This window comes from Musa acuminata, chromosome BXJ1-7 (genome assembly GCF_036884655.1).
Source record: "Musa acuminata AAA Group cultivar baxijiao chromosome BXJ1-7, Cavendish_Baxijiao_AAA, whole genome shotgun sequence".
NCBI lineage: Eukaryota > Viridiplantae > Streptophyta > Magnoliopsida > Zingiberales > Musaceae > Musa > Musa acuminata.
Genome location: NC_088333.1, coordinates 924,996 through 943,212, shown reverse-complemented (window position 1 = coordinate 943,212; position 18,217 = coordinate 924,996). Strand labels below are relative to the sequence as shown.

The 18,217-nt window shown below is 34.2% G+C and overlaps 2 protein-coding genes across 7 annotated transcripts; one reads left to right on the top strand and one right to left on the bottom strand.

Annotated features, from left to right (window-relative positions):
- Position 1: 1 nt before the first annotated feature.
- LOC135678093 (phospholipase A1-Igamma1, chloroplastic-like) lies at positions 2–1,924 on the bottom strand. The gene has a single exon (XM_065190467.1). The coding sequence runs from the start codon at positions 1,874–1,876 to the stop codon at positions 410–412; it is 1,467 nt and encodes a 488-aa protein (XP_065046539.1). The 5' UTR covers positions 1,877–1,924; the 3' UTR covers positions 2–409.
- Positions 1,925–6,903: 4,979 nt separating this feature from the next.
- LOC135678091 (single myb histone 6-like) lies at positions 6,904–17,756 on the top strand. 6 transcript variants are annotated; one of them, XM_065190459.1, is made up of 9 exons: positions 6,904–7,055; positions 7,959–8,155; positions 8,263–8,483; positions 9,557–9,641; positions 9,724–9,795; positions 9,868–9,987; positions 11,696–11,779; positions 12,876–13,211; positions 17,452–17,756. In XM_065190459.1, exons 2-9 carry the CDS (start codon positions 8,006–8,008, stop codon positions 17,464–17,466), a joined length of 1,083 nt encoding a protein of 360 aa, XP_065046531.1. In that variant the 5' UTR covers positions 6,904–7,055; positions 7,959–8,005; the 3' UTR covers positions 17,467–17,756. The 6 variants fall into 6 exon arrangements, with proteins under 6 accessions (XP_065046531.1, XP_065046537.1, XP_065046536.1 ...); XM_065190465.1 differs by lacking the exon at positions 17,452–17,756 and adding an exon at positions 12,721–12,759 and having other exon boundaries at positions 12,876–12,999; XM_065190460.1 differs by having other exon boundaries at positions 6,975–7,124.
- The last annotated feature ends 461 nt before the right edge of the window (positions 17,757–18,217 follow it).

The following is an 18,217-nucleotide window of genomic DNA, read 5'->3' as shown; positions in this document are numbered from 1 at the left end:
AGTTCATATGAAATTTGCAATCAGTGATCCTGTGTTATTGCTTGCTATTTGATCTGATTGATGAACAATATGATGTACAGCTAAATGATGCAAGCTTGGCTCCATTACAAAGCTCAAGCTTGACATGGATCAGGTGTTTGTGCATGAGGTGAAGGGATGTCTTCCTGCTCTCTTGCAGGTTTCATCCATCTCCCATGAGCATTGCACATCATTCCCTTGTTAGCTACCCGATACCAGCAAGCTCAAGCTCCATTACAAAGCTCAAGCTTGACATGGATCAGGTGTTTGTGCATGAGGTGAAGGGATGTCTTCCTGCTCTCTTGCAGGTTTCATCCATCTCCCATGAGCATTGCACATCATTCCCTTGTTAGCTACCCGATACCAGCAAGCTCAAGCTCTATTACAAAGCTCAAGCTTGACATGGATCAGGTGTTTGTGCATGAGGTGAAGGGATGTCTTCCTGCTCTCTTGCAGGTTTCATCCATCTCCCATGAGCATTGCACATCATTCCCTTGTTAGCTACCTGATACCAGCAAGGTGGTATCTTGAGTTCATCCCTCAGCATCCCACTGGCCTTGTTTACCAGCGCCACATCCCTCTTGAAGCTGCTCCTGAACCCATTGTCCGAGCTGCGAAATCCATCGACCAAGTGCAGGTAGGCCTCCAGATTGTGGAATCCGGCGACGTCGATTCCGCGCTTGAGGAACGGCGACGACCGGACGTCGAGCCCGAGCTCGAGGCCGACGTGACTGTACACCCACCCCAGTTTTCCGGTCACGCTCTCCAGCCTCTTCAGCCCCTCGTTGAATAGGATCCCGGGCATCTTCGGCACCACATCTTGCTTCACCACTACCCTCAGTACCTTCACGTTCATCTCCTTGAGCCTATCGCCGAATGCGGCGTTGCCGACGCGCGGTGCGCCGAAGGATATGACGCTGACCGGAAGGTCCGGCATGGCGGACGCTGCCTCGTAGGCGTTGAGCAGAACTAACGCGCCGCCCAGGCTGTGGCCGGTGATGGTTAGGCTGACCTCTTCCCCCTGCCGTCTGTAATGCTTTACCAACCTCTTGATCTCAGCCATGACTTGCTCGGACGCACTGGTCTTGTTGTAGCGCGTCCTCTCGCTCTTTGATGTGTACACACCGAGGAAGCCATGCTCGACCTTGACGGCGCTGTGGCCGTCCCCCAGCGGCTCGAGCTTGCCCTGTACGTTCTCGAACCACTCGGTCGGCGCGATGGTGCCTCGCCAGGCGACGACGACGTCGCGGCAGCCGATGCGGTGGGACTCCTCGTCGTCGCTCACGGCGACGAAGCCCATCCAGTTGGACTCCGTGCTCCATGCGTCCGCATGGATTGAGCGCTCGAGCCAGGCGGGGAGATCGACGTGGGACATGGCGTAGACGTACGTGGACACCTCGTAGCCGCTCCTCGACAGGCCGAGCTTCTCGAGGAGCCGGTGGCGGCCGTAGAGGCAGCTGCCGCAGAACTCGGAGAAGGGGTTGAAGTCGAATCCGTCGTAGGTGGCCTGCGCGAGCTCCCCGTATTTGATGATCTCACGGCGGAGCCAGGGGTGGAGGGGGTTGAGGAGGCGACACCAGTCGGCGCGTCCGTGGATATCCGGGAAGAGGGAGGAGATGTCTTCTTTCGGGGAGAAGGCCGGAGCGTCGTCGACGGTGGGGGTTGGGCGGTCAACGGTCCGGCCGTCCGGCTTCGACGCGAGGTGGAGGTGGAGAAGGTTAGAGAGAGTCGTCGGTATGTGTATCCGGCGTTCTGGGAGCGACGGCGCTTCGACGGAGGTGGCGGCGGAGATGATGAAGGAGTGCTTGGTGAGGGGGAGTGGGTGGCGGTCGATGGTGGTGGAGAGAGGCAAGTCCATGACGACGCAGCTGCTGATGCACAGAGAGGAAAGACTCGATGTTTCTGATAAGAAAAGCTATTTATTACCTTTGCATTTAACTTAAATAGATCAGTAGAGGATTTGAAGATATCAACTGTTGGACTTTGAATCGGTGTTGAGTTCAGATTGATAGAGTTAAAAGTTCTGCAGCTTGGAATCTTTTGCTCAAAAGCCATTTCGGGGTGACAGAAGCTCAAGATCGAAGACTGCTTGACTGACTTCTGCAGCAGAATCAGACAGGGCGGACCTTTCCTGAGGAGACCTGGAAATGGTGGAGTCGGGGCCATCGATCGAATGAGAGGCATCGGTGGCCTGAACTAAAGATTTCCATGTGAACACAATTCTCATCGTTTATAATATTGTAATCCTATCGGGTTTAACTTAAGTAATCACCATATTATAATCATCGTTTATAATATTGTAATCCTGTCCTATTATAATTAAATTTTCTTTCTACTAATCCGATCATAATTCATTAGTATCTATAATATATCTTATTTAAACATGATTACATAATCTAATATTCTCCTACTTAATTCATTAATTAATAAATTTAAAAAAAAATTAAATTTAAAATAAATAAAATTAAAAAGTTATTTAAAAATAATTTCACTTAATTAAATTTTAAAATTTTAAAAAATTATCTTACATGAATTTTATAAAATAGATCAATAAATCTAATAAATATAATAATATAATAATATAATATTAAGTCTAACTATCAATGCAAGTATTATATGTCATCAATGTTATACTTCCTTAAATGTATCATAATAATATAATAATAATTTTTAATGAATGATAAACTAAAAAAATAATAATGTAATAATGTCATATACTTCGTTAATAATTTTTTTATGAGTGAAATATTCGACGCTTTATATCGTTCCATATTATCATTTGAATTATGTTTAGCCTTAAATACTCATAATAACAAACTCTTTTATAACGGTCAGGTAATTCGATGAGTTTTCAAATATCATTTTGGTTTATTAATTTTTAATATATTTTTTTATTATATTATTTTTCAAAATCATTATTATTTTAAACTTGTAAAAATAATGAATGATCCTTTTGATTCTTATATCATTCTTATATATATATGTCACATTATCATCAAAAGTTATATGCTTCATTTCTCTTTTGAGATTTTTTTAAAACTATCGATTGTGGTTATTATACAAGTTCATAAGCAATAATATTAATATTATGTTTGAGTACAATAATATTATTTTATTATACGTATTTATCAATATATTTAGTGATTTGAGAAATAAACTTTTCAAATAGAATATGTTAAATGAGTATCAACATTTATCTCCTCGATATTAAAATCAAAATTTAAGAATTTTTACTTTCATTGATTTATTATCGAAACTTGCATTACTAAATTCTACACACGAAATCATGGTAAGATCTTGGTTTATTCAATCAATAAAGAACCTTTTCTTCTGTATAAATTGATATTATTACATTCCAATGCGCCTATTATTAAAAGAGCGGACTAAGAGAGTCAACTACCTAGCCAACTTTCATAATAAAATGTCGTATAGATAACTCTTATTGTGAAAAGAGTTATTTCTTGACAGCTATCTAGCATTGAGTGTATTGGGATCCAGAAATATTCTATGATGAACGTACGGTTTATACATTCCTTTTAGTCTCGACTTTAGGGATAATTTTTTTCGCTATCTTTTTTCGAGAACCGCTTAAGATTCCAACTAAAAAAAGAAATAATTTTTCATGAAATATGGGAATGTATAAAAATAATTTAAGAGGCTATAGAAGGAATTCCTCGAGGACCATATGAGAATTTAGAATTACTTATTTGTTGAGACAATACGCTAGGAAGGGCTGATTTGAGGATGAGGAATTACTAGATTCGCTTGCTCTCATACTATAATTAGAATAATAAAATATGAAATACGATTTCACATTTCACAAGAACTAATTATGATTAGGCTCATCCTATCTATCATAAAATTTATGTACAACAAAAATTTGATAATTTTAAAACTTTTATTTAACTATCTCTCGACTTTATTTATATACAACTAAGGGTGTTAACCATCTAAAATCTAACATGAATTAAATATATATAATCATATCTAAATCGGTTATTTATAAAAGTGATAAGATATATCTCCCTATTAAAATAGAAAATATAAAGTGACATATAGATGTAAGCATATATAATATCAAGAAATTTATGAAACTACTTTCATTTCCAATCTTTGATTGCATGGTAGTTGTAAACTTAAGATTCATGTTAATTATATATAAGCTATCATACAAAATTTCATAACCAACTAAATCATAAATATATTGAGTTTTATCATTATAAAGAATAATATCTTATATTTTTTGATAAAATAACTAAATTTCTAGAATTATAGTAACATAATATATATCATCAATATCTATTCGATCAATTATCTCTAGGAATAGGCGATGAGTACTCGTTACTATCACTTTCACCTTAAGATAATTCCTTATAACGATGAATATTCATACTCTTTGGTTTTTATGTTAAAATAAAATCCAACTATTAGTAACATAAATTGAAACATTAGAATCAATCAACTAAGTATTAGAAAAAGATTTTTATAATTATTTAATTTAAAAAATGTAAAGCATATATATATTTGAACTAAAACCTTATAGTCTTTTTTTTAAGTGATCTTTTTTTTATTGTAGAACTTTACTATGAATACTTTTCTTTTATATAGAATTTATAATCTTAGTTAACCACTCAACGAGTGATACTCAAACTATTATGAGATTTTTCTCTTTTTATATTAATTCTCCCTAAACACATATATTAATTAGCTCATTTAAGCTTTATTTATTATTAATTATATTATAATAAATTTAAATAAGTAAAATTATAAAGTAAAATAAAAAAATGAGAATAGATTCAATTATATTTATTTTGAGCTTTACAGCTTTGTTAATTATATTAAAGATATAATTTTGAATTCTTCAAATACCATCATATTGAATTTTAATCATTTTTTTCATTAAAATATCAACTAATAACTTGTCAATAAGTTTAAATTGATCTTTAAAAATTATAATGAGTTAACTATAAACTATAATAAAATCTAAATATTATTAATAATTATTAAAATCGAGTATTTTTTAATCATTTAATTATTTATCTCATAAAACTTTTAATAACTAAGTCTATGATCTTTTCAACAAATAAAATCAATATCTAACTCTCAATGTAAATTACACATACTCAAACCATTTATAATAATTTAATTCAAAAAATAAGAATATTTATAAAATATAATAAATGAAAATAGTATTATTATAATAAAATAATATAATATTAAAATTTTAATTTTTTAGTAAATATTAAACCATTGATAATGATTTTTATTTTTTAGGTAAAATATTAACACATCTAGTGTTATTTTACTATTATAAAAGACTGATACCATTATGGTGAAGTAATATTTTTATCTTTACGTATACAACCATAAATAGTAAGGATCTTTAAAAAAGTATCATCCAACTCCATAACATAATTATTTAAAATAAATTATATTTTTATATTAAAATCTTCTAATTATATGTGTTATCATAAATATTATTTTTTTAATATTATTTAAAATTAATTCTTTAATATAATTTTATAAGTTTATTAATTCAATATACTTTGATGGCTATAAGACCAATACAATAATAGAAAATATAACTTAAAAAAATTATAAATGATAAAATACATTTATTATAATTTACATCTCGTAAATGTATCATCTTAGGCCATTTTAACATCTACTAGTAAAATAAAACTTTAGCAAATTTCTTCAATTTGATTTATGTCAAAATAATTTAAAAATTAAAAATAATAATTTATAATTATGACAAGTAAGATTTTATGAATATTCTATATGAGAAAACTATAACAGAAAAAATAATTATATATATATATATATATATATATATATATATATATATATATATATATATATATATATATACATATATTCAATATTGAATCCTAAATTAGACAAATCAATCCTATTTAATTGGGTAGATCTAATATTTGATTACATAAACTTGAGTTGATAGATTTTGACTAAACATCAATCCAATTGGATCAATCAAAATTAAAATCGATCAAAATAAAATATTAATTAAATTTAAATTTTTTAAATTTGATTAAGATGATAATGATTGAATCTAAATTCAATCAAGTAATCAAGATACAATCAGAATCAAATTCGATCGAAATAACATGTTAAATTAGTTAGTTTCATAATTAAAGATATAAGTAAAAAATATTTAATTTTTTAAGGATAAAATTATAATTTTATCAAGATATATATATATATATTAAAAATATTTAATTTCTCATGGATAGAATAAAAAAAAGTAAAAAAAATATTTTTTAGTTAATAAAAAGGAAATTCTAATACCGCCGCCGTTCGTTGTCGCGGCCACCTTCTTACCCTCTTTGTGTTGTATGGCTATCGAAATTTCCGTGTACACTATCGAAAGAGAAACAAAAGAGAAAAGCGTATGGAAGATCGCTCTTTCTTTCTTTCTGGTGTTCATGAGCGTGGCTTGACGATCGAAAGTACTTGACCAAATTCAAGAAAAAGATCTCCAATTGCAAAACGGAATTCCAGAAGAGAGGAATCCAACTCTGTGAGAAGATTTGATGAATTGCTGCACTTCTCTTTTATCCCCAAGATTTTAGGGTTTTGGCGTTGAGAACCCGTCGAGGAAGACGACGGAAAAGGGATGGGCCGGGTCGGGGGAACGAGAACGTTAAACCGGACCGGGCCAATTGATGTTCATTTGGGTCCGACACGTTACCTATCCAACCCGACACACAACCCCCCGCTTAAATCTCCGACGTCCATTGCAAATCGGACTTATCTTAACCCGAACCGACGAAACCCGACCCTCTAAAACCAACTGTAGGGCACCTCTTTCCGTCCTAATCTGCGGGTCCCGCAAGGCGCGTTTTGTCTGATGCTGCCACGTAGGACGAGAAACTTCTGGGGAGGAGCTCGTTGGTATGAGGGTCTGCGCTGGATTTCATCGATCTAGGGTTAGGGCTTCTTATTCGATTATGGTCGCAAGCGAGCTCATCGCGAGAACTCGCGTCATCGAATTCGATCTATGGTCACCGCAGAGGGTTACGATCTGTTTCTTCGTGTCCTTCGCTCTTCTCTTCGGTCGTCCTTGTTTCCTCTTCGATCGGATGGTTGCGGGTTTTTTCCTTCGAATTTCTCAATTGCTTTTAGACAATTTCTTCTTTGCTTGAAAATTTCTTGATTGGATTGATATTTGGTTGCTTGAGTTTTGATTTTTTATTTTTCAATGATTTTTTTAATGTTTAGAATCGTCTTCTCATGATCCGATTTTGGTTTTTTTTTTTTTAGTTCAGGCAGATCAACATGAATTTAGGGTTTTGATGATTTGGGTAAGAATAAAGAAATAATTAGGCAGATCTTCTTATCTCGAATTTTTAGATGATCACGGGATTGCGTCGCTGTACATCTCGATCCGTGCTGTTGTCTTGACTCTTGACATCCATCTGGTTCTCTGATAACACTTGTAGAGGATACGATCCTTCATCCGGTTAGGTTATTTGACTACTACTTACCATCTAAAATTGTGTCTTGCTCAGTTTGCTGAATCTTTTGACTCCGTGATAGCGATCGCATTATTGCTTTTGCTCACTTTTTTAAAGCGCATAAAATGCGAATGAAGCATGTTTGAATCGCCACTTACTCGGTGACGCAGACTTGCTGATTTCTTTTGCAGTGTGCAAATCATAGACCTTTGTTGTAGTTTATATCTCCTCCATGTTTTTCGGAAGAATGTGAAAGCCTTGGTCACTATTGTAGTTAATGCGGTTTGGATGTTCCTGATCTGCATTTTGTAGATAATATGATCGTGTAATTAAAATTGACATTTTTTTTATTTACCATTCTCACCAATTTCAGTCAGGAACATGATCTAGTTTCCAATTTGTTTTGGTTAGTGTTCATTGTGTGACTTTTGATGCATTGGTCAATTCATGTGTAAATACCAGGTTAGAATTTAGATATTTGCTGTTGAGTTGAAGCCCTAATCTCACCAATGGGTGCTCCCAAGCAAAGATGGACACCAGAGGAAGAAGCTGCTCTCAAAGCTGGAGTACGTAAGCATGGGGTTGGCAAATGGCGCACAATTTTAAAAGATCCTGAATTTAATGGTGTATTATGCATGCGATCTAATGTTGACCTCAAGGTATAGCTTCTTTTGTAAAATGTATGTGGGCAAAAGTTCTTTTCTTCGTCACTTTTTCTTTGTTTTTTCCTTGATAACTTACTAGGTACTTGTCTTTGACTGAGCAGGACAAGTGGCGGAATATTAATGTAACTGCATATGGATGGGGATCTCGAGGAAAGGCCAGGGCAGCTTTGAAAAAGAGCCGACAGATCTCCAGGCATGATGGTGCACTAGTGTCTGTTGGAACCACGGTCGAGGATACAGACACAGAAATTATTGACGCCAAGCCTCTTACCATGTCTAGTGAACCACATCAAACTACTGGTCAGAAGAGGTCTCTGTTCAGGTTGGTTTGGTTATTGCTTAATTGTTTCATGCTCCAAGGCGACAGATATTGACCATATACTCATTTGTGTTGATGTCATTTTTGTTCTCTTTTCCTATCTCAATTCAATTTGGGCCTTTGTCACCAATAACTTATGATCTGCATTCATTTTTTTCCCATCTTATTTCAAAGTCACAACAATGGTATATGATTTATGAATCTATATTTGGGCTTAAAGATGTTCATTCTTTTTTTGTCTCTGTTCATACTTATTCTGCTGCTCAGTATCACTAGAAAAACTAATAAAACTAACTGTACCAGCCTATATTGTTCTTTATTGGTCCTTAGTCAAACCATTATGGTACATATATATTGATTTGTACTCCTTAGTGTCACCAAAAAATTAATAAAACCAACCATACCGATCTCTATGATTAAATGTCAATTCTTGGTTGACCAGTAAATACTGGTTGGTATGTACCGGCCCATCATATATTTGAAACTTGGTTTCTACTTACCATACTCTTTTTTGTACATATTCTATTGACAGGTTCACTTTCCAACATGATATGCAAGCACATCTCTTCATTACTTATCTCAAATTGAATCTTTGGATCCTCCAACATCTTGAGCTACATTCTCTGGCAAGTTTCTATTACTCATTGGAAGGAAACAAAATGATTGTGGGTTAACAGCAGCAGTTACAGTAATAAGAAAACCCCTGATTGTTGGGATTAACAGTACCTACAGTAATAAGAAAACTCCTGATCTGCATTCTATTCAGTACTTTGTACTTTTTGATCCTGACTCTCTGTGAACTTCCTTTTTCATAAAACAATGATCTCAATAATTACATCACTGGTAGATTCGAATTTTGAAGTCCTATCTTTTTTGTATGATCCCTTTTCCACATAACAATGATAGCAGTGATAAAAAGGACACTGGTAGATTCAAATTTTAGCACCTTTTGTTCTTCGTTATATGCAGTGTCCACTTGTACCATGGCTTCTAGCTGTAACTGGTAGTTTTTGTTATCATTTTTTCTTTGTATTGATTATGAGTTAATCTATTGGGTTTCTTTTTCTCATATGCAGGCTAGACACTCTGATACTGGAAGCTGTAACAAATTTGAAGGAGCCCGCTGGGTCTGACAAGGCAGCTATTGCCATGTATATAGAGGTTTTTTCCCTTCTTTCAGCTAATTCCTGTTTTTGGTTTTCTTGAAAAATAAAAAATATAACACCTAACATATTTGTCAAAGGCCATATACTACCTTTTTACTGCAGTTGTATATGCATTCATGTTATTTGGTACTTGGCTCAACTTATTTGAGGTAGGTTGGCTTGCATAAATGTCTCTCTCTTTTCTCTATCGTACATGAAGTCAATAAATGCAATTTCATCAGGAATGGTATGTATCGATCAGTATTTACCTATACCGGCATGAACATACATGTAGACCATCAATTGTGGGCTGTCCATATAAGGTACAGGACTTACTATCCTGTAAACATTGTGAACCGGTGGTAAGCCCATCTTTCTTTTTGCTTGTATACTCAGATTAGAGGTTATTTTTGGAAATATTTGTTTCTATATGGCACTATCTTATTTTTCTTGCTTCTACAGTTTTGAGCCTCCTGTAATTCTTTTACTATTCTGATCCCTTTTCTTTTCTTGTTTGTGTTTATTGGTTCTGAAATCTGAGAGATCTTTTTGCAACTCCTAAAAGATTGTTTTCATTTTTTTGCTTTCTGCTGATTTTAACTCCATTATCATGTTTAAAAGTTTTTCAACTCTTGGAATGGTATAAAAAATATGCTCTAACCATTACCTTTAGCTTTAGATAATTCTAAAATTTCTGTGCCTTTTCAATATAGGGGCTTTGTAACTTGTAAGTATGCTTTGTTTGTTAGATGAGTGAATCTTTATCTTTGCCAATTGGAGGAGAAATCTAGAGATTTTTTTTCACAGATTATGAAATGTATTTGTTCATCAAAGCTTTGGAAATGAAGCCTGCGTTTCTCTTCCTCTGGAACAATTGAATATGAGTGCGATCTTCTCTTTTAATTTCAGACAGGTACAACTCCAGTGGTAACTCTATGCTTGGTGCAAGCTAATGTTTCCAGCCCAGAAACTGATCCAACACAAACTACAATTGAAGGATATAACTTGAGGTCAAAGTAGGGGAGGAAGATGAATAAAAGCTGCCAGTTTTAATATGAAGCAATGCAGTCTATACTAAAAGGAAAGAACATATATATACAAAATTGAGGCAGTATTTTGCTACAGGAATTAAATATATTGGAAATTACCACCAGCAATTGTAACTTTAGATGTTCTATATAATGTTGAATGGTGTTAATTTCAATTTGGAGTATGAAGCCAGTTCTTTTACTTAAATTAAATATGTTCACTAATACTACTGAAATTTTATATACATTTGATAAATATGTTGGGGGGCTTCAGAACATATGATTTTTGTATGTCAATTATTTATATGTTGGATATTATGTCCATTGGAAGGGTGAGTTTAGAATGACATGATGCAGTTTATGGATATAGCTCCTCTACTAAGATTTATGAGGTTACATGGACTCTCCTCATACCCCACACTGAAGGAGCCTTGGGCATTGAACTTTGGGCTTGATTTTAGATTCCATAATGATTTTCAGTCAGCAGGATTGAGCCCTCAATCCTGCTGATAGGATACCAGGTCAGCTATAAATCTTTTAGTACGTGAATGTATACACATATGAATGCATTATGTATGTAGAATTGGAGTTAGGGAATAGGACAACTAGATCAAGGCTGATCGGAATTCTAGCGGACAATGTGCAAAATGCCAAACCAGATGGGTTCTTTTTTATAAAAATATCATTTAAGCTTTGTTTTAGCAAATTTTGACTGAATATGTTTTCATCATTAAACATAACTACATTCATGTTCATCCCTCTGTCTAAATTTAAAGATGAACTTGAAAGAAAAGAATGTCAATAGTGTCGTTCTTTTTGTTGTATAATTATTAAGATACCTACCACCTTTACATAAATGAGGACCAACTGGACAAGCATTCTGTTGATCATCACAAACTGGAAAATTCAAGGATCTTAGATATTCTGTTTGTAGATCTCATATCTTGCGTTGCAATCGCTTGACTAATCAGATCCATTTTGATTGAATGCTTTACCTATTCTTTTGTAATGGCTGATATATTTCTTTATCTGTCTCATGTAGGATCGGTATTGGCCTCCCACAGATTTTAAACAGTTGTTATCAGCAAAATTGAAGGCTTTAACTTCAAGTGGGAGATTGGTCAAGGTACTTTGTCATGCAAAATGTACAATGTTGGCTATACCATGGAAAAGCAGTGTCTTTTACATGTAACCTATTTAACAGAATCTTGTTAAGCTTATCAGCACAAGTATCAGTGTTAAGGTGGGCAATTTAACTGGTGCTCAAAGCAGTCCAGTGGATTTGCATTCAACCAACTAATCATTATCACTTTAGTTTGTATTGTGTTGTTTCTTCCAAGTGGACCAGGTCTGGTTTATGGATCATACTTGAACATTGATACATGTGGCTATCCTTAATTTTTAGTTTTGCTAAATTGCCTCATGAAATTTTGGTTACTTCTGATGTGATTGTTATTTTAACAAGTTGATGGTAAAATTTGCAATTCTCTTTTATGTTCCTATATGTTCAAATGCTTGTATCATGCGGGACCAATGAAAAGCTAAATATAGTAAATCTGCATGGCAGTTTCAACTGTGGCACAATGGAGCATAGTTTCATTAGCCTTCTCCCTTTTGTCACTAGAGAGAGGGAGGTCCAAAAGTTGACAAACTACCTGTGAGCATTGGTCTATTTATTAGGTTGATTGTGCCTTTTATTGGACAAACTACATAATTTCACAATCTGGATGTATGTTCAACTAAGTAATAAAAACTAGATATGAGCTGTGCTATTGTGGTAGATGTTTTTTTTTGTCACTAAACATAAAGCATCTACCTTTGCAAAGAGCAACTTGATGCATGAGGCTCCTGCTATTGTGGAGTCTGAGAAGGGTTACATAAATAGTTTACCCTCTCAAGTGGAGTGACTTTTTATGGAAACTTGTTGTACCATTATCTGTTAGAAATTAGATTGTGGGAGCTTAGGCAAGAATATTTTTGTACTTATTCCGTAAGATCAGATTTGGTAAATTGTTCCAACTCAATCATGTTATGGAGTTCCAACACAATTGTATTTACAATTTTCAGATTCTATATTAGATGGCAATTTGGTTAAAATGATGAAAGGTATTCATCTACTACTACCGCTTATTTACCTCTTATAATTTTTTATTGTTTGTTATATGAATAAACAGTTTGTTTAACTGGCCAACTTAAAATTCAGAGGTTTCTTGATCTTTTAGGTGAAGCGCAAGTATAGTACACCATCAAGTTCAGCTTTTTCAGAAGAAAAAAGCTCCAAGCTTTTGCTTCTTGAGGGAAGACAAAGGGAATCAAGGGTTGATATCAAGCCCCTCTTAAAATCTCAAGTAGATGCTGAATTAGCACGAACACAAAGTATGACTGCTCAGGAAGCTGCAGCTCTTGCTGCTAAAGCAGTTGCCGAGGCAGAAGCTGCAATTGCAGAAGCCGAAGAAGCGGCGAGAGAGGCAGAAGCTGCTGAAGCTGATGCAGAAGCAGCTCAAGCTTTCGCTGAGGCAGCAATGTTGACACTGAGAAATAAAAATGCTACTAAACTGGTAACCTTCTTCATCGATTGCCATCAAATTGCTGTGATCCTACTTGTGGAATTTACTGTTCTTAGGTTTTTGCTAAACTCTGATTTAGTTGAGTGATTCATATTATAGCTAATTATTCCACTGTTCTGTGTCTAATTCAAGTTCATATCTGCATATAATGTGTTGCAGTAATGTTGTATAAATATCATTAGAATATATTAACCAGACTTTCTGCACCCTCAATATCCTGGATTGTACATGATCTAAAAAACATGCATAAATTTTTTTCCTAGTTTTAATAGAAGAAAAGGGTAAATATCATTAGGATATATTAACCAGATTTTCTGCACCCTAAAAAAATCCTGGATTGTAATGGTATATGATTTAATTTTCTTGGGGGGGCTCTACCAAAACATGCATAAAATATTTTCTTAGTTTTAATAGAAGAAAAGGGAAGAGGAGAAAGAAGAGAAGCGAGCAGGAGGGAGGGAGGAAGAGGATATGCCTGGTTGCCACCCATCTTCCCCTCTACACCCTACTTGTTCACCATCTGCTTCTTGCCATAGTTGTGTGCCTTTTACTATTTATCATGATTATGAACTATCTGTCATCACTTGTCCTAAAAAAAAATAAAAATGAGAGGGAAAGACATGCATGAGTCCATGATTTGAATCCCATAACTATAGCATTGAGTAGCGATGTCCTGATTTTTCCAGAATTAGTTACATGAATTTTTTCCTGCCACTAAGCTTTGTACAAACTAGTATCATTAGTTAAATTAAGAGCATTAGAATCACTTTATGTTGGTTTTAGTAAAGCCTTCTTAGTTCTGCATCTACGTTTCATTATACCACTATCATTAATTGGACACCATTTATCTACCTGTTTCCTTTGAATACTTTCACACAATTTCAGATGATTGTCCCTCATTTTATTCTACATCACTTTGCCTAGTTGTCCATGAACAAAAGTCTTATAATATTTCTCTTCTATTAGCTCTGCATATTCACTTCAATGTTTGCATCATAATTATTGTTTGCATTATAACTATATTAATTTTTTGTATATGTTTCTTAGCTTCCCAATAAATCCATTAAACATATCTGGCCTAATATATTTGTTTGATCTAAAGGTACTTGATTAGCATACATAATCCTTCTTTAGTATTGTTAAAATTATATTTCATATATTCAATTTTAATCCTAATTAGTTTAAGACGTGTAGCTTTAAGGCATCTTTATAGCTCAAGTTTAAAATTCTTCTCATTTAAACTCTCGTCAATCAGAATCATCATCGAATAGCATACAACATGGTGGTATATTCTGTATACGATTAGTTAAGTTAGGCCATAAAGCTGATTTTTGATATAACTTTATACTAATGACAAAACCATTAGACAAACTTTTTACAACACAACACTAACTGAAAATACTATTATACATATACTTTATGATATCATATCAATATACTTAAGGTTATTCTTAAATCTATATGAACTCTATCATAGACCTTTTTAATTCAGTAAAAATTAAATGCAAATTTTTGCTTCCTCATGCAAATTAAATAAATAATTTCTATGGTTGATATTTCAGGAACAAAATCATGATCTTTAGAATTAATTGATTAGCATCTTTAACTACATTTAACTATTTTTCCTGAAGTTACATCACATGACAAATTATGCTACTTACTATATAGTTGGATTGACCTTGAATGTCTCTCTTATACTTAAGTTTTTATTCCAGAGTTCCTCAGTCAGTAGGCATCATTTTAATTCATAAAATTTTGTTAAATAAAGTTAATAAACTTGTCAATCATATATCTTCGGATCTTCTAAAGTCTTTGGAATTTCAATATGGATACCATCAGGTTCCACCCTTAACTATCCTCATTCTTTTTAAAGCTTATTTTATGTCATCTCTGCTAATCTTAGAAATAAACCTATAATTTTTAAATTTACCATGATCACTTATCTTTAAAGCTTATCAATGAGCAGGCCTTGGTACAATGGTAAAGTTTTCTTTAAATATTTAAAGCTAAGGTTGCATACATTGACCCTCCTTAGACCCCGCATTGGTGAGTGCTTCATCCATTGATTACCTCCTTTTTTTTTTTTATCTTCCCTTAGTCTCCATATCATTAGTGAATTTGTTTTCCATAGTAGTACCTATCTTACTATACATGCCTTGTATTTTGTCATACAACTTTTTTGTCCTTTTCATGCTATATATTTCTAAACTTGTCATTGTTATTTGCAATTTTGCCAATCTTTGAGCATGATCTCTTATTATTGTTTGTTAAAGTCACATTCTCTTGAAGCTACCCTCTTAAGGCTGCATTTTCTGTCATTAGATTTTCCAAAATTTCATTTGTCACATCCTAACCGTAATGGTCATTGAAGTCCACATGCTATTAATATTATTTCTGTACAAGTTGCACAGCTCTTTCTCCATTTTGTTTTTTTAAAAAAATTTGCATTGGTCTTAAAATTTTGCCATCTAGTTTTACTAAAACTACTTACCATTTTTTTTCTTTCCTTCTTCTAACATATATCTAAAATCATCAGTCCATGTTGATTTGTCAAGTTTCCGCAGGGTGTAAATTTACAACCCATAATGCAAAAAACCTATCTGAAAACAATAATGTCCACTCATAAGTAATGAAATGTTATTCTTCTTTCTTAAATAGGATATTAACAATTATGATCTCATAAGATGTAGCAAAATTTGAAGTCAATGTCTTCTTTGTTTTTCTCCTATCCAAAACTCTCGTGCACTCTTTTAAATCCAACAGTTTCTCTTCTTATATGGCATTCAAAGCACTTCAAGTTGTCAATTTTTTATTAAAGGTATATCTTGGATAATTCCATCTAAATTATTCAAGGATTTTGTTTTGATTTTATCATTTAGTCCAATTTGAAATGCATAAACAGTACTCAGAACATTTTTTAAGAGTATAAATTTTAGTACTATATTTTTATCCTCAAATCTTTTAATTTTTTTATAACATTGTCCTTAAGACCCTTATCTAAAGTAATACCTTTGGCATATAATATATATATATATATATAGTTAGCTTTCTAGTATATCAAATTTTATATTGACAACTATTAATTTTCTTAAAATTTTTCTCTATCCACTTAGTCTTCTGGAAATAAATTATGTTAATTAGCATATCTATCAATTTAGCATATTTCTTGAAAGTGTTTCTAAATTCCAATGTTGCTCGTCTAACCGTGTCGATTTGGACTAACTTCTTTGCTTGTGCTAATCCAAAACAATGTGAGAACTCTTGCCAGTGTTGCAACACATCTGGGCATTGAGATGGTGGGGTCATTTCCAAACAATCTTCTAGCTTATCCTCAGCATTTTAAGCACTAGAATGGTGAATATGTCTAGTGTCACTTCTAAGTACCTAACCTTATAATGAAAACAGTCAGACTCATGATCATGACTTGTGACACAGTTTCCCACTAATTGTTAGCGGTCTAATGCTTGGGGCCGATGTTGGCTGTGTTACTTGAAACCCTTTAAAGGATTGAGTCCCATAACTTAACTTTTTCTTCTTCTTTTTATAAACCCAAGACTTGAGTTTAATTGTAGAAAGTATACTATGATAAGCTTGAACAGAAATGGAAAAGAATAAGAGGAGGAGATGATAAAATAAGATAACAAGCAGAGAAGAGACAAAAGAGGGTGGGACAAAATATGTATATTTATGCATAAGTATATATAAATGATCCAAGGACACAACTTGAAAAGTGTCCGGACTGTCCCATGATCCAAAGTAGTGATTTATCTAAAATTTCCCCTCACTATTGAATAATAAAGGGGTGTCTCGCATATGAGTTCTCCATGAATGAGATCTAGGGAGGGTCAATATGCAAAGCTTTACCCTTTTGTACTGCAGTCAGAGAAATATACTGTATGTGCCATGTTAAAAAATACTGGAGCTATTAATGGGCACAGGCCATTTTGGGCTAATTATACCCAGAAAACTGGCACCATTATTAAGATATTTTGTCTCCATGATTAGTCATCTGCATCCATGGCTTTTATTTTCAGAAGATGAAAACTCTGACCTTTCACTCCAAATTGAGCATGCATCCATTGGATGATCTTTTTCATGTCTGTATATCTTGTCACTCAGCTTAGTAGACAACAGTGTGCCTTCTGCTCTGGCAGTACAATTTTTTTAAGCAGCCATTTAGTTATTACAAAATTTTTAGTTCAACTTCTCCTTTTTTAATTTGTGTATGCAGATGATTCAAGTCTGACAAGGGCGACTCAGCTTTTTACTGCATGCAACTTTGCAATACATACCTCATGGCGGGTTTGTCATACATGTAGATATATGTTCAGGTTTTGTATAGCTTATATTGTGAAGATCTTCCATAATGTTCATGAATTATGAACCTGGTCACTTTGTTTGTTTGGATGGTCGACCTGGGAGATTGCTTTATCTTCAATCTTCCACATTATTGTTTCATAGAACAATTTCTGGTTGGCATGCTATATAAAGTAGCAAATGGGGGGCTGTTTCGGCAGCTTGAGTTTGTTTTGTTTATACACCAGTTGTTTGGACCAAAACAACATGGGTTGGATCATTTTGCTCTGTCTTGCCTGGTGTCTTCCAGAGTGTAGAGAAGGGTATTTGAAGTTTTCCTTTCTGGCTAGCAACCATAGATCTTCTCAACCTGTATAATCTGGTCATCTTGGATTGCTGTCAAGAACATATAGTTGGTGATGTTTGCTGGTCAGCATGTTGCATCTAAAGAGCTATCAATGCTACTGTTCTTGTGGACTTAATAATCTTTCACATTTGGGTTTCCAGTGTGCCATGTTACCTCCTATCTGGGTCAGGACCCTTCAGAGATGCCTGCTTAAATAGATGATATAGATGATACAGCACTACCTGGAAGCTAGTGGCTGATAGAAAACACTGTATGTGCCTCACTGTGGGTAAAATAATCGAAATATCCAGAAATATATGGATGCTGTTGTCCTGTTTTATGAATGAATTGTACA

Bases quoted from the DNA above. Each gene is read 5' to 3' on its own strand.
- LOC135678093 (XM_065190467.1), bottom strand. From the start codon at position 1,876: ATGGACTTGCCTCTCTCCACCACCATCGACCGCCACCCACTCCCCCTC.
- LOC135678091 (XM_065190459.1), top strand. From the start codon at position 8,006: ATGGGTGCTCCCAAGCAAAGATGGACACCAGAGGAAGAAGCTGCTCTC. The intron at 9,642-9,723 runs GTTTTTTCCCTT...TATTTGTCAAAG, and splicing joins CTATTGCCATGTATATAGAG to GCCATATACTACCTTTTTAC. The intron at 9,988-11,695 runs GTAAGCCCATCT...TGTCTCATGTAG, and splicing joins GTAAACATTGTGAACCGGTG to GATCGGTATTGGCCTCCCAC.